The sequence below is a fragment of the Ornithorhynchus anatinus genome, chromosome 4, assembly GCF_004115215.2.
Source record: "Ornithorhynchus anatinus isolate Pmale09 chromosome 4, mOrnAna1.pri.v4, whole genome shotgun sequence".
Lineage (NCBI taxonomy): Eukaryota > Metazoa > Chordata > Mammalia > Monotremata > Ornithorhynchidae > Ornithorhynchus > Ornithorhynchus anatinus.
The window spans coordinates 19,621,261-19,637,990 of record NC_041731.1 but is presented as its reverse complement, the minus strand read 5'-3'; the positions used below and the strand labels follow the sequence as shown (position 1 = coordinate 19,637,990).

The following is a 16,730-nucleotide window of genomic DNA, read 5'->3' as shown; positions in this document are numbered from 1 at the left end:
GAGAAAGTGCAGTGACATTTTCCTTCCATCAGACCCAAACTATATTTCCTCTTACCCAGAGGAGAGCTCTGCAGTGAGTTCTGTGTTTTGGAAGGAGCAGGAGGTGGGTGTGAGGGAGAAGGGGAGCACGAGTCTGTCCTGTTGGCTCAGACATAGAAACAGTGTTTGCCCCCCAACCCCCTCAAAAAAATTCGGTTATCTGCAATCTTCTATGCTCCCTTCTCCAGCTCTGAGAAATAATAGAGACAGACATGTTAGGAGCAATGAAACATTAAAAGATAACACACATTTACAAAATAAAACCAAAATCAGCTCTTTTCCTCTTCTCTCGCTCCATTCTGTGCCAAATAACAGAAATGAGGTCTTAGTTTGGGAAGACTTCTTGGAGGAGATGTAATTTTAGGAGGGCTCTGAAGGTGGGGAGACTGATGGTTTTTCTGCTTTACAGGGCCAGACTGCTCTGACTACTCCTGGGGTCCAGTGTCAGCAGGTCTGATCTGGGGGCTGTGAGGAGAGAACTCAGACAGGAAAGAAAGGTGGGTTGGGGGTTAGGCCAGAGATGAGACCCCCTGGAGAGCTGTTTGGAATTTGTGTTTCCCTGGACAAATCTTTTCATGCTAGAGATTCAATCCAATCCTATCCCTTATGCCCTATCCCGTCCTACCCTATCTTTCTCAAAGCTATCCCCTCTTCCAACGAAGCTGCTAGGGCTTCCTCCCAAGACACCTGATCTCTAATCCAGCTGCTTCCAATCAGGTGGATTACTAATGTCAGGCTGCCCGGACCCACCTCCCCGCTCCCTGCCCTATATAAGCCTCCAGAGCCTGAGGCTATTTAGAGTTGCATGTGTTGGTTTTAAATGTGAGGCTTTATGGAGTTTAGGAGGATAAGAGGAATGTTTTGGAAGTGAAGGAGGTATGGAGTTTGGGGTAATTTTGAATCTGCTTTCTGACTTGTTTAGTAGGGTCTCTTCTGAGCCAGGTAATTTCCTTAAAGGTGTCCTTGGCAGGCAGTTATGTGGAGGTATAATTTTTCCCCTTTCTCCACCTTATTCGTGCCTGTGAGGTAAGTGGAGTGAAGGGCGTAATACTCCATTTCAGAACGCTTCTTGGCCACTCAAACTGTTTCTTTATTCTCCAGCCTTTCTCTGTGGTTGTGGAAATTTCAAGAGACACTTCCTACCTGTAATTAATCAGTGGAGTTTACTGATTATTTACTATGTGTAGAGTACTGTACTACCATGGTTAGGAGAGTACAGTACAACAGAATTAACAGACATGTTCACTGCAGCCTTGACTCATCACCTAAACAGACTCGTCCCCACTTTTCTGCTCTCCTTCCCTTACACCTTCAAGATATGCTTGTCTTCCACACACTACAAGAGATCCCTTTCAATCTTTTAGGTCCAGCATCAGTTGAATGGGGAGGACCCAGTGAATACAATACATGTAAGGTAAGGATCTATGTAGAAGGATATATACCTAATTGTTGTGGGGTGTATAGTTCAGTACATGGTGGGTGTGTCTAAGTGCATGGGTGAGTTGAAAGGGTAAATAAAGTGTGTGTGTGTGTGTGTGTGGATGTGGTGGGGTTGGGCATGGGGAGGATGTGAGTTTTAGTCAGGGAAGGCTTACTGAAGAAGGAACAATTCACTAGGGTTCTTAAAGTTTTGGGAGACCACTGGTATGTCTGCTATGTAGGTGGGAGGCCGTGTGGGGATGATTTGGGATGGGAAATGATGAGCAGGCTGCATCTTGCAGGAGCTTCCTAAACACAATTCAGAGCCATCTGGAGGTGGATGTCTAAGGGGTCCTGGTGATGTGAAGAAAGGGAGCAGCTACTTTGCTTACCAGAAGCTTCTTATGCCACCTGGCTGTGAAGACTGTTCTTCCTTTAGGGTGGGTACAGAGGAGCTGTTTCCATCTCTTAGGGAAGTTGATGGGGGCATGTGTGAATGATTAAAGGTTATGGCAGGAGAAGAAAGAGGTGGTGAGCAGAGGGGTCTATCAATCTCAACACTGAGGCTGATGCTATAAACTGGGGCTAAGTCTCTGTGGAGGGAACTGGTTCTGTCGGCTTAAGTGTGGGGCTAAGAAGATCCAGGATCCTTAATTCTATAGAGGGTTAATCCTACCTGAACCCACAGTCCTGTTCACACGGTCATCTTGCACATCCTTAGTCCCTCCAGAGCTGGAACTACTCAGTGGCTGTCTCTGAGGGAGTTGGGCGGGTGCAGGGGGGTGGAGGGCAGTCTCGGATTAAGGGTAAACCTGGCTAGGTGCTTTCTGGTTTGCTAGCTAGAAGAGCTTCTAGGTCAGGTAATTTCCCTAATGACCTCCCTGCAGGATTCTTCTGGGGGGGGGGGGCATCATCCCTCACCTATCCTGACCTCATGCCCTTGTTGTGGATGGGAGGATGCATAGTGTCACTTAATGGAAAGAACACGGGCTTGGGAGTCAGAGGACGTAGGTTCTAATGTCGGCCCCGCCACTTGTCTGCTGTGTGACCTTGGGCAAGTTATTTAACTTCCCTGGGCCTCAGTTACCTCATCTGTAAAATGGGGGTTAAGACTGTGAGTCCCACATGGGACAATCTGAATACATAGTGTCTATCCCAGTGCTTAGAACAGTGTTCGGCACATAGTAATTGCATAAAAAATACCATAATAATAATTATCATTAGTGGGGTGAAGGGTCTAATAATCCATCTCAGATGGCTCCCTTGCCACTCACGCTGCCTCTTTCTGTAGCTGTGGAAGTTCTCAGAGACACTATGCTCTTGCAGTCAATCAGTAGTTTTTATTGAGTGCTTAGTATGTGCAGAGTACTGTACTAAGTGCTTCGGAGAGTACAATGCAACAGAATAAGCAGACATATTCCCTGCAGCTCTGACTCACCACCCCAGTTATACCTGTCCCCACTTTTCTGCTCTCTTTATGGTGTCTCCCTAGTACCTTTAGATGTGCTTGTCTTCTCCAGGCTCCAAGAATCCCCTTTCAATCTTAGAGGTCCACCATCAGTTTTATGTGGGGGACTCAGATGATACAATACAGGTAAGGGAAGACTCTGAGTATAAGGGTATGTACCTAATTGCTGTGATGTGAATATTTCATTGCTTAGTGGGTTGGACTATGTGCATGGGTGAGCTGGAAGGGGAAACAAAGTGAGTGCGTATGTGTAGGTCACTCTTTCCTTTCTCTTTTCCCAGGGAAGAAACCCTGTTGTGAGTGCTGGTGGTTTCTGGCAATATAGTGCTAGGTAGAGGATACTGCCCATCAGTGTGTCCACCCCATTCTTCTTTGAGAAGAGTTGAGTGGGCTCCACGTGAGTCATGAGGGTGAGGGTGGGGAGGACAAAGTAGTCATTGTATAAGAAAGTGAATTATCCCTTCCAGAACTGCTGGACACCCAGTCCCTTGAGGAAAAGCCATCATCATCACTTAAAAAATACCATTATTATTATTGTTATTATTATTATTATAATAGAGGAAATAGGGGTCTTAACTGGGGTAGACCTCTTGGAGGAGATGTGATTTTAGGAGGTCTCTGAAGGTGGGGAGAGTTGTGGTGTGTCTGCTTTGAAGGGCTAGGTTGCCCTGACTGTTCCCTGGGTCCAGTGTGTCAGCATGCTGGCAGTAGGGGCTTGTATGGTCAGGCTCCATGGGAAACATTTGGGCTAGCACAGTTAAGGCCGACCCCCGCTCCATCCTGCCTCATTAATTGCACAGCGCTGGCATAGTGGGAGGAAGACGGACCTGCCGGAGGAAGGAGGCCCCATGCCAGCAACAAGACCGTATGGTGATTGACCACCAAGGACATACCCCCTTGTGAATCTTGGGGCCCTAGAGATATCTGGAAGGGAGCATCGAGCCAGGTGGGCGATGCCTCTCTCCCCTCCACCCATACAGGGTCCCTTTTGTTCTTGGCACACCAGAGGGGATATAAGGCAGTGCATGCGGGTGGGAGGGTGTGGCGTGATCTCTCCAAGTCCGCTGGCTGCCACGGACTGTTCCGTGGGTAAGACTTCCCGCGTTACACTCCAAATAAACTATCAACCTGGATTTATCCACCTCTTTCTTCGGTATTAAATTATCTATATAGAAGGGACAAGTAGTCTACGCAGGCTCCAGTCCCACCCGGTACAATTGGTGTAGTTGGCAGGATACTGAAGAAATGGGATCTGCGGGGGGAGGAACTTCACCGGGGGAAATCCCGGGATGGCCATCCACATCAATATGGGGCGGGGTAGCTCATGTCTTAGATGCGTGCTGCCCCCCACGGGAGTACGGGAGACTCCTGCGAGCTTGGAAAGGCCACTGGCAGAGGCCAGCGATGCCCGAGTCGGGAAAGAAGGGAAAAGGATGGCTGCCATGGCGGGCTGGCCATTGTTACTAACTTTACGGAGAGCCACCAATTTGGCCCTAGCGGCAGAGGCCTGGACCCCCACTGAGTTAGTAAAACTCCTGACGGAGGAAGCGGGGACGTCCTAGTTGAAAGAAAGGTGCCGAGGGGCTGCGGCCTGGTCCCTCTTGTGGGCTGCTTGGATGATTTCGGAGTCGCATATGCGAGCAGAGGCCCACGGTAATGTCCTAGAGGGAGAAATAGCTCAGACATGAGACGAGCTGGCCCGGGAATGGGACGTATATGTGTTTACCACCCTGCTAGCCTCGAAATGATCAGAAAGGCTCGAAGAACAGGGAATGAAGTTAAAAAATTTAGCATGTAGATTCGTGGGGTGGGGGGATGCATAGATCTGGAAGCCTCAGCGTGGCTCAGTGGAAAGAGCATGGGCTTTGGAGTCAGGGCTCATGAGTTCGAATCCCAGCTCTGCCACTTGTCGGCTGTGTGACTGTGGGCAAGTCACTTAACTTCTCTGTGCCTCAGTTCCCTCATCTGTAAAATGGGGATTAAGACTGTGAGCCCCACGTGGGACAACCTGATTCCCCTATGTCTACCCCAGCGCTTAGAACAGTGCTCGGCACATAGTAAGCGCTTAACAAATACCAACATTAAGCCTCGAGAGGCGGAGAGTGAGGAGGACTGGCTATGATGCTGAGAGTGCAGGTCTGTCCTCTACTCCAGCAGAAAATGCTAGCGGAGCAATTTCTCCCGAATGGGGTCCCCGGGGGAGGGCCCATTACGGAGAAAATGACCATTTGTGAGTACACAGCGGCTGAGCTTATCAAACTCGCCAAGCCATTTAAACAGCATCCGTGTGAAGCAATAGCCCCTTAGTTGGTGCGGCAGTGGGACACAGGAGGAGATAGCTTTTCCCAACCGGGGATGAGGCAGGCGGCATATGCCGCCACTTTCCATGGGCCCAACCAGACTGTCTTTACAGTGGGGTTGAAGAATAAACTTTTGTCAAGCGCTCCGCGGGATTGGCATGGGCTCCTCATATCCTTACTGAGCCCCATGGTGGGACAAGATGTCTATGACGTGGGGGAAGCGTTAGCCAACCAAGGGGAGACAGAAAAAGGCTGTGGCCGAGTGCGGTTTGTGACACGGGATAAATTGGCAGATAGGGCCCAATCGGGTGGAACTCAGTCAGGTGCCAAGCGCTCCAGGGGACGGGGTCCTGTCCGTGTGACACGTAAGCAAGTATGCTGTGTTCTGGTGCAAGCAGGGGTAGATAAGGCACAGACTGATGGACAACTAAATGCAGTTCTCATAAAGCTATGAAAGGACTTGAGACAGGAACAGCAGTTCCGCAGGATCTCAACTGCCCCTCCCCAGGAGGAATCAGAGAGTAGCCACGAATCAAAAAGGGGGATGGATCACAGAGAAATTGGATGATGGTTGGCTGACACCAGCCCCCCTAGACTAGGGGTGGGGCCGAGGTCGCCCCAGGGTATGGGACATTGGGGGTAATCGGAGGCCCCATGTTGCCCTGACTATCCACTGGAGGCCCCATAACTGGGAGCAGACATGGGCCCTGGTGGTTACGGGGGCAGAATGTACCCTCATACACGGAAACCCAGAGCGACACTTGCAATCCTGGGTGACTATTGATGGCTATGGGGATGAGGGGATCCGAGTAAAACGAACCCCATTGTGGATGAGCGTGGGGCGGACCCCTCCTAAGGAAAATGTAGTGCGTATATCCCCTGAACCAGAAAACATATTAGGGGTGGATATTCTGGCAGGGCGGACTCTACAGACTACTGCCGGGGAGTTCCGCGTGTGAGTGATTAAGGCTGTACTGAGAGGGAGTGCCCTCTTTTCCCCTACCCCAACATTCTCCCCTAGCCGAATACTTTCCCCTAACCTAATGTTTCCCCTAGTCTAATGTTTCCCCTAGCCTAACCTTTATCCTAGCCTAAACCTGTCCCCTAGCTTAACCTTATACCCTGACGTAACCTTTTCCCCTGGCCTAACCTTCTCCCTGTCCTAACCTTTTCCTCTAGCCTAATGTTTTCCCCTCACCTAAACATTTCACCTAGCCTAATCTTTCCCCTAGCCTACTCTTTCCCCATGCTATTCTTTCCCCAAGCCTAACCTCTTCAACTAGCCTAACTTTTTTTTTTTGCTAGCCTTAACTTCCCCCAGCCTTAACTTTTCCCCTCGCCTAACTTTTTCCCCTCGCCTAATGTTTTCCCCTTGTCTAACCTTTTCCGCTCGCCTAACGTTTTCCCCTGGCCTAACGTTTTCCCCTAGCCTAACGTTTTCCCCTAGCCTAACGTTTTCCCCTAGCCTAACGTTTTCCCCTAGCCTAACGTTTTCCCCTAGCTTAACCTCTTCCCCTGGCCTCACCTTTTTCCATGACCTAACCTGACCCCTACCCTAACCTTTTCTCCTTCCTAACCATTTCCCCTTCTCCAACATTCTCCTTTAGCCTAATATTTTCCCCTAACCTAACGTTTCCCCAGCCTAATTTTTCTCCTAGCCTAACCTTTTCCCTAGCCTGACTTTTTCCCCTCACCTAACCTTTTCCCCTCACCTAACCTTTTCCCCTCACCTAACCTTTACTCCTTGCCTAACTTTTTCCCCTAGTCTTAACTTTTCCCCTAGCCTACCTTTTACCATAGAATAACCTGACCCCTAGTCTAACCTTTATCCTAGCCTAACCTTTTCCCCAGCCTAAACTTTTCCCTTGGCCTATCCTTTCACTGACCTAATCTTCTCCCTGGCCTAACCTTTTCCCCTGGCCTAAGCTTTTTCCCGGCCTAACCTTTTCCCCTAGCTTAAAGTTTTTCCCTGGCCTAACCTCCTCCCTTGCCTAAACTTTTCACCTAGCCTAACCTTTTCCCCAGGCTAACCCTTTCCCCTAGCCCAACCCTTTCCCCTGGCCTAACCTTTTCCCCTAGTTTATCCATTTCCCATAGTCTAACCTTTTCCCGGGCCTAACCTTTTCCCCTAGCCTAATCTTTTCCCCTATCCTAACCTTTTCCCTTGGACTATCCATTCCCCTAGTCTAACCTTTTCCCCTAGCCTAAACATTTCCCTGGCCTAAACTTTTCCCCTGGTTTAACCTCCTCCCCTAGCCTAAACATTTCCACTGGCCTAAACTTTTCCCCTAGCCTAGTGTTTTCCCCTTGGCCTAACCTTTTCTCCTAGCATAACCTATTCCCCGACTTAAACTTTTCCCATGGCCTAACCTTTTCCCCTGGCCTATCCTTTTCCCTAGCCTAACCTTTCCCCTAACATAAACTTTACACCTTGCCTAATCTTTCCCCTCGCCTTACCTTTTGCCCTGGCCTATCCTTTTCCCTAGCCTAAGCTTCCCTCTAACATAAACTTTACACCTTGGCTAATCTTTTCCCGTAGCCTAATCTTTTGCCTTCACCTAAACTTTTGTTCTCGCCTTACCTTTTCCTGTAACCTAACCCTTCCCCTTGCCTAACCTTTCCCTTCGTCTAACCTTTTTCCCTAGCCTAACATTTTCCCTGATGTAACATTCTCCCATGCCCTAACCTTTTCCCCTAGCCTAACCCTTTCCCCTAGCCCAAACTTTTCCACTAACCTAACATTTACACCTAGCCTAACCTTTTCCCAAAGGCTTAACTTTCCCCCTGGCCTTACCTTTCCCCTGGCCTTACCTTAGCATAACCTATTCCCTGACTTAAACTTTTCCCCTGGCCTCTCCTTTTCCCCTGGCCTCTCCTTTTCCCCTGGCCTCTCCTTTTCCCCTGGCCTCTCCTTTTCCCTAGCCTAACCTTTCCCCTAACATAAACTTTACACCTTGCCTAATCTTTCCCCTCGCCTTACCTTTTGCCCTCGCCTAACCCTTTGTCCTAGCCTAACCTTTCCCCTTGTCTAACCTTTTGCCCTACCCTAACATTTTCCCTGATGTAACATTTTCTCCTGCATTAAACATTTCCCCGTCCTAACCTTTCAGCTGGTCTAAGCTTTTCCCCAGCATAAGCTTTTCCTCTAACCTAAAGTTTTCGCCTAGCCTAACCTTCTCCCTGGCCTAACCTTTTCCCCTAGCCTAACCATTTACCATAGCCTAACTTTTTCCCTGACCTAACCTTTTGCCCTAGTCTAAACATTTCCCCTACCCTAACCTGTCCCTTGACTAATTTTTCCCCTGGCCTAAGCTATTCCCCTTGATTATCCATTTCCCCATAGTCTAAACTTTTCCCTGGCCTAACCTTTTCCCCTAGCTAAACATTTCCCCGAGACGAACCTTTTCCCCTAGCCTAACTTTCTTCCTGGCCCAACTTGCAACCTGGCCTAACCTTTTCACCTAGCCTAAACTTTTCCCCTAGTTTAACCTTTTCCCCTAGCCTAACAATTTACCATAGCCCAACCTTTTCCCTAACGTAACCTTTTTCCCCAGACCAACCATTTTTCATAGCCTAACCTTTTCCCTGGCCTAACCTTTTCCCCTAGCCTAACCTTTAACCCTAACTAACCTTTTACCCTAGCCTAACCTTTTCCATCACCTAAGCTTTTCCCCGGCCTAACCTTTTCTCCAGCCTACCCTTTTCCGATTTTCATGGCTTGTTCTCTGCAGAGTCAGGGCCTATTTGACTTTAGAAAACCGATGTTTCCCAACCCAGTTTCTGGCAGCAGAAGCATCCAAAGCAGCAGAATTGAATTCCCCAATGACCTGATTAGTGCAGTGCAGGGAAAATTAACTGGCATAATTCATTAGCTGGATAGATGGTTCCAAGGTCGCCTCTCTCCCGTGAGACCGAGGATCCGCTTCCCCATCTTCAGAGGAGGCATTGATGGTGAGTTGCAAGACCCCTGATTCTGGGCCCAGTTGGCCCTAAGCCCTGGGAGGAGGAAAGGGCCACAGATCTCCTCCAGAACTCTGCACGTGGGGCTGGATGACCAAAGGGAGAATCCTACTGGCTACTGCTCCCTCTGCAGTTGCAGCTCATCACAACTTCCAACCCTGGAAGTTTATCCTCCTGCACTTGGGTAGTCACATCAATTCCCAAATGCACCCCATCATTGCAAGATGGAGCTCTGTAATTCACTCCCACTCAGAGGAGTGTGTGTGTGTGTTTGCTTGCATCCATGAAAGATGGGGTTAGCTTTGGGGAAAGTAATGAGGAGGGGGCTGCCAAAGTCAGAAAGAAAGCTGGTTCTGGACTCATGAACTGGGGCTCGGTGCAGGGAGCTGGCTTTGGCTTGACCAACTGAGCAGGCCTGGAGCCCTGCACACCCCTGTCCACAAGTGGGGAACTCCCCCATGTGTGATAGTGGTAGCTCCTATCAAATTGGGGACCCCCGCCTTGTCCACAGCAATGCATTTCCCAACTCTAATCCTCATAGAGAGATGGAGACAGGAACCATGCCACCACCTCTAAGGAAAGGTGTTGTTTGTGGATGGTGAATATGTTTGTGTTTGAATTTCCATGCTTCCAAGTTCATCTCTGGAGGAGAAGAGATAGAGGAGGGGCTGCCACCCCCCAGCACAGAGGCTGGTACTGGAAATGGGAACTGGGACTGTTCAGGGAACTGGTTCTTTCTGATCTGACTGTGGAACGGAGAAGAGCCGGGGCCCTTAATTCTCTAAATGGATCAAACCTCCCACTGCCCTCAGTCCTGTCTGCAGACCATCTTGCATATCTTCAGACCCAGAGAAGGGGTGCTTGTGGCCTTGACAGGGGTGGCTTCTGGGCGGTGGGTGGATGGAGAAGTCTAGTTTCAGGAGTAGGACAGGGTGACATTACCATGTCACCCCGGTTCCTCTTTGAGGTTCAGAGCTGTGTGGACTTGAGTTCTAGAGCAGGAGTGCAGGAACTGAATTCTGTCTAGTCTTTCATTGTCCCAGGCATCCAGTCCCTGGAGAATGGCTAACGGACTTGGGAATATGAAGATGGGGTTAGCTAAGGGTTTTGAGCTGCAGGATGTAGTAGTCTGCTTAATAATAATAATAAGAATGATATTTGTTAAGTGCTTACTATGTGTCAAGCACTGAGATAGATGCAAGGTAATCAGGTTGTCCCACATGGGGCTCCCAGTCAATCTCCATTTTACAGATGAGGCAACAGAGGCACAGAGACATTGAGTGACTTGCCCAAGGTCACACAGACAAGTGGCAGAGATGATATTAGAATCCACATCCTCTGACCCCCAAGCCTGTGCTTTTTCCACTAAGCCACACAGATTGGTAGATAATAGCAATGATGGTATATATTAAGCACTTAGTATATGCCAAGAACTCTTCTAAGTTCTGGGATAGATATGAGGTAATTGAATTGTTCCATGTGGGGCTTACAATCTTAATCCCCACTTTACAGATGAGGTAACTGAGGCACAGAGAACTGAAATGACTTGCCTGAAGTCACACAGCTGACAAGTGGCGGCGCTGGAATTAGAACCCATGACCTATGACTCCCAAGCCCATGCTCTTTCCACTAAGCCACAATGGCATAGCTGCAGTTGTCAAACCTCACCTCTACTGGGCAATCCACATTTTGGGAAGATTGATGTTTGTAACCTAGATGTTTTTTGCCCCCCAATCTCTCCCTTTCTATCAGACAAATGGCTCTCCTAGAGTCTGAAGTGTCCAACACATGTGATTCTTAGCAGGTGGCAGAGGGCAGGACGGGGAGACTCGTGTCTCCATAATTACTCAGGCGAGTCTTCCGGGACCAGATCTCACAACGCCAGGTCGCACAACTCCAGACATTGCTTGCAAAGCACTTTACAAAGCACTTTGGAGAGTACACTAGGACAGACACATTGCCTGCCCACAGCAGCATGGCCTAATGGCAAAAGCACTGGCTTGAGAGTCAGAGGATGTGGTGGGCAAGTCACTCCAGTTATCGCCCTATCTCCCTACTACCCTTCCTTTCCAAAATCCTAGAACGTGTTGTCTACAATCGATGCTTAGATTTCCTTAACTCCCATTCTCTCCTAGACCCCCTCCAATCTGGCTTCCGTCCCCTCCACTCTACCGAGACTGCTCTCTCTAAGGTCACCCATGACCTCCTTCTTGCCAAATCCAATGGCTCCTACTCCATTCTAATCCTCCTTGACCTCTCTGCTGCCTTTGACACTGTCGACCATCCCCTCCTCCTCCATACCTTATCTCACCTTGGCTGCACGGACTCTGTCCTCTCCTGGTTCTCCTCTTACCTCTCTGGCCGGTCATTCTCGGTCTCCTTCGCTGGCGCCTCCTCCCCCTCCCATCCTTTAACTGTTGGAGTTCCTCAAGGGTCAGTTCTTGGCCCTCTTCTGTTCTCCGTTTACACTCACTCCCTCGGTGAACTCATTCGCTCTCACGGCTTTGACTACCATCTCTACGCAGATGACACGCAGATCTACATCTCCGCCCCTGTCCTCTCCCCCTCCCTTCAGGCTCGCATCTCCTCCTGCCTCCAGGACGTCTCCACCTGGATGTCGGCCCGCCACCTAAAACTCAACATGAGCAAGACTGAGCTCCTCATCTTCCCTCCCAAACCCGGTCCTCTCCCAGACTTCTCTATCACCGTGGATGGCACGACCATCCTTCCCGTCTCTTAGGCCCGCAATCTCGGTGTCATCCTTGACTCGTCTCTCTCGTTCACCCCACACATCCTATCTGTTACCAAGACCTGCCGGTTTCACCTTTACAGTATCGCCAAGATCTGCCCTTCCCACTCCACCCAAACGGCTACCTTACTGCTACGGGCTCTCGTTATACCCCGGCTAGACTACTGTGTCAGCCTTCTCTCTGGCCTCCCTTCCTCCTCTCTCGCCCCACTCCAGTCTATTCTTCACTCCGCTGCCTGGCTCATCTTCCTGCAGAAACAATCTGGGCATGTCACTCCCCTTCTTAAACAACTCCAGTGGTTGCCTATCAACCTCCACTCCAAACAAAAACTCCTCACTCTAGGCTTCAAGGCTCTACATCACCTTGCCCCTTCCTACCTCTCCTCCCTTCTCTCTTTCTACCACCCACCCCGCACGCTCCGCTCCTCTGTTGCCCGCCTCCTCACCATCCCTCGGTCTCGCCTATCTCGCCGTCGACCCCTGGGCCACGTCCTCCCGCGGTCCTGGAACGCCCTCCCTCCTCACCTCCCCCAAACTGATTCTCTTCCCCTCTTCAAAACCCTACTTAAAACTCACCTCCTCCAAGAGGCCTTCCCAGACTGAGCTCCTCTTCTCCCTCTACTCCCTCTACCACCCCCACTTCACCTCTCCGCAGCTTAACCCTCTTTTCCCCCCATTTCCCTCTGCTCCTCCCCCTCTCCCTTCCCATCCCCTCAGCACTGTACTCCTCCGCTCAACTGTATATATTTTCATTACCCTATTTATTTTGTTAATGAAATGTACATCGCCTTTATTCTATTTAGTTGCCATTGTTTTTACGAGATGTTCTTCCCCTTGACTCTATTTATTGCCATTGTTCTTGTCTGTCCGTCTCCCCCGATTAGACTGTAAGCCCGTCAAACGGCAGGGACTGTCTCTATCTGTTGCCAACTTGTTCATTCCAAGTGCTTAGTACAGTGCTCTGCACATAGTAAGCGCTCAATAAATACTATTGAATGAATGAATGAACTTCTCTGTGCCTCAGTTACCTCATCTGTAAAATGGGGATTAAGACTGTGAGCCACATGTGGGACAACCTGATAACCCTGTATCTACCCCAGCACTTAGAACAGTGCTCTGCACATAGTAAGCGCTGAACAAATACCAACATTATTATTATGTGGGTTCTGATCCCATCTCTGCCACATGTGTACTGTGTGACCGTGGATAAGTCACTTAACTTCTCTGTTCCTCAGTTCAGTCATCTGTCAAATGGGGATTAAGACTGTGAGTCCCACGTGGGACAATCTGATCACCTCATATCTACCCTAGCACTTAGAACTGTGTTTGTCACAGAGTAAGTACTTAACAAATAGCATAAATGCAGTATTGTACTCTTCCAGCACATCCTACAGTGCTCAGCACATAGTCCATGCTCAGTAATCACCAGTGTGCTTTCACCTAATTCTCTCTTTAGTGGATAGAGAAGCAGAGTGGCTCAGAGGAAAGAGTCCAGGCTTGGGAGTCAGAGGTCATGTGTTCAAATCCCGGCTCAGCCGCTTGTCAGCTGTGTTGTGACTGTGGGCAAGTCACTTAAATTCTCTGTGCCTCAGTTAACTCATCTGTAAAATAGGGATTAATTGTGAGCCTCACGTGGGACAACCTAATTACCCTGCATCTACCCCAGCGCTTAGAACAGTGCTGTGCACATAGTAAGCGCTTAACAAATACCAACATTATTATTATTATTATTAGAGCACAGACCAGGGAGTTTAAAGGTAATGAGTTCTAATCCTGGCTCCACTTGTCTGCTCTGTGACCTTGGGCAAGTCACTTCACTCCTCTGTGCCTCAGTTACCTAATTTGTCCAGTGGGTCTTGAGACTGTGAGCTCTACATAGGACAAGGACTGCATCCAACCCATTTTTTTTAAATCTACCCCAATGCTTAGTACAGTAGCTGGCATATTTTAAGTGTTAAAGAAATACCACAGTTCTTATTTATCATCATTATTATCATTACCATTAACTACCCCCTCTGTGCTCGCACCCACTGCACTTCTGAATGCAGAGTGCACAAATATGCACATAAACGCTGCAGGGAAAATAGCAGATATCTAAAGGTTACTGATCCAAGGGTGTTGATGATGCAGAAGGGCCAAGAAGCTTCGGGGAAAGAGGGCTTAATCAGAGAAGACCTGTTGGAGGACTTGAGACCTTAATAATGCTTTGAAGAAAGGGAGAGTGGCGGTCTGGCCTCTCTGGACAGGGAGGGAGTTCCAGGCCAGAGGGAGGCCGTAGAAAGGGAGTCAGAGGCGACCTAGAGGAGACGGAGGTAGCCGGCGCTGTTGGAGCAAAGCGCCACCAGGTGGCGATAGAGAGGCGCGGCCGCCCAGATTCACCATGTAGGAGAGAAGCAGCGCCGCCTTGTGGCTACAGCCCGGGCCTGCGCGTCAGAAGGACCTGGCTCCTAAACCCGACACTGCCCACTTGTCTTCCGGGTGACCTTGGGCAAGTCAATGGACTTCTCTCCGCCTCAGTTAGCTCATCTCCAAACTGTGTATTATCGCTTGTGAGTCCCATGTGGGACATGAACTGCGTCCAAACTGATGGGCTTCTTCCTATCCCAGTACTCAGTAAAGTGTCTGGCACAGAGAAGCAGTGAGGTTTAGTGGAAACAGCATGGGCTTGAGAGTCAGAGGTCATGGGTTCTAATTCTGCCCCACCACTTATCCGATCACTTAACTTCTCTGTGCCTCAGTTACCTCATCTGTAAAATGGGGCTTAAGACTGTGAGCCTTATGTGGGACCACCTGATTACCTTGTGTCAACCCCAGTGCTTAGAACAGCGCTTTGCACCAAGGAAGCGCTTAACAAATACCATAAGTATTATTATAGTGAGAGCTTCACAAACACCCTAAAAAAGATGAGTGCCACCCGGGGTTGATAGAGAGGCAAAGCCTCACAGAACAATAGCTAGTTTCACCGTGGGGCTATTGAGAAGGGCAGCCTTCTGGGGCAATACCTGTTGCCACCAGGTGGTGATAGGCTCAGCTGCCCAGAATTCCTGTTATTGCCACCAGGCAGGCTGCTGCTCTCAGACCCGACGGTGGTTCGGGTTCCAGGGACCAGGGGCATCTCTCCAGAGCAGTTACTCAGTACTACTCCTCAGCCTCCAGGATCATCTCTCTTAAACTGTGGGCAGACTCAACTCCCAGATTTTCCCCCTTACTGAATGGACTGCATTGCTACCCCAAAGAGAAGGTTCTTTGTGTGTGTGTGTGTGTGTGTGTGTGTGTGTAAATAATGGGGGGAAGAAGAGTGATGAGGCAGATGCAGATGTAGATGAGGCAGAGGATCTCTGTTAGACTGTGGGCAGACTCAACTCCCAGATTTTCCCTCTTACTGAATGGACTGCATTGTTACCCCAAAGAGAAGGCTCTGTGTGAGTGTGTGTGTGTGTGTATGACTAATGGGAGAAAGAAGAGTGATGAGGCAGGTGCCACTCATGGGAGAGCAGAGACTTCTTCACACATACTCTTTACCTTTAAATAGAACCCTTTACCTTTAAACTCCCTGGCCTGTGCTTTAGCCACTAAGGAGAGAAGGAGGTGAAAACATACTGGTGATTATGGAGCATGGACTGTGTGCTGAGAACTGTAGAATGTGCTCAAGGAGTACGATACTGAGTTATGATGCTATTTGTTAAGCACTTACTATGTGCCAAACACTGTTCTAAGTGCTAGGGTAGATATAAGGTGATCAGATTGTCCCACATGGGGCTCAAGTCTTAATCACCATTTTACACATGAGGGAACTGAGGAACAGAGAAATTAGCCATCTTGCTCAAAGTCACACAGCAGACAAGTGGCTGTGTAGATATTAGAACCCACATGCTCAGACGCCCCAGCCTATGCTCTTGCCACTAGGCCACGTTGTTTCTCCACTTTACTTTCCTGTCTGTCTGTCTCCCTGCCACCACTGTTTGTAAAGTTTTTGTGGGCAGGGATCACACAGGGGAGGAGCAGGGGAAAGGGGCTTTGTCGCTAAAGGGAGTCGGAGGCAAAGAATAAGGGCCAGCGGTAAGTACATAGGGGGAAAAAATGATGCCAGAGAAACAGAAAATACTAGCTCGATCACTGAACCCCCTTTCCTTGAGGACTCTGACGGGATTTGCCTCTCCTACCCGCCCCCCGGAGATTCAACCATTCTGTGGCTCCCTTTCACTCCTAGAAGCCTGAAATGGTTACCGAAAAGGGATCCAAAGGGAAGTGCTTTTCCTCCCAGTTTTTTTTTCACTCTGCCCACCCAGGTGCCCTGAAGTCTGAGGAAAAAAGGCACGTAGAGGCAAAATGGGGCCTGCCAGCGTGGCTCAGTGGCAAGGGCCCGGGCTTGGGAGACTGACGACGTGGGTGGGTTCTCATCCCTGCTCCTCCACTCATCTGCTGTGCGACCTTAGGCAAGCCGCTTAACTTCTCTGTGCCCTCAGTTACCTCATCTGGAAAATGGGGATGAAAGCGTGGGACAACCTGGTTCCCTTGGATCGACCCAGGCACTCAGAGCACTGTCAGCGCTTAGCAAGTACCATTAATATTATTATTTACTTTCCAAAGAAGCTGTAACTTTTTGAGCTCTAGGTAAGTCATCTTTTTTGTGCTTTTTAGGCCAATCTGGCATTTCTTGTTTTTCTATTACTTTATTAGAAGAAAGGCAAATCGATTGAATCATCCATTTTTCTAAAGAACTTTCCCAAAGCCTAATCACATTGATTTTTTCCTATTTTAATTGGAATCCTATGGAAAACGAACAATCTCCCCC

At 49.2% G+C, this 16,730-nt stretch overlaps 1 protein-coding gene across 1 annotated transcript in view; it reads left to right on the top strand.

Annotated features, from left to right (window-relative positions):
- The first annotated feature begins 3,951 nt into the window (after positions 1–3,951).
- LOC120638355 overlaps positions 3,952–16,730 on the top strand; it is a 30,888-nt gene continuing 18,109 nt past the window's right edge. Inside the window, exon 1 of the mRNA XM_039911960.1 lies at positions 3,952–4,015. Within this exon, the coding sequence (XP_039767894.1) occupies positions 3,952–4,015 (64 nt within the window). The remainder of the gene's footprint in view (positions 4,016–16,730) is intronic.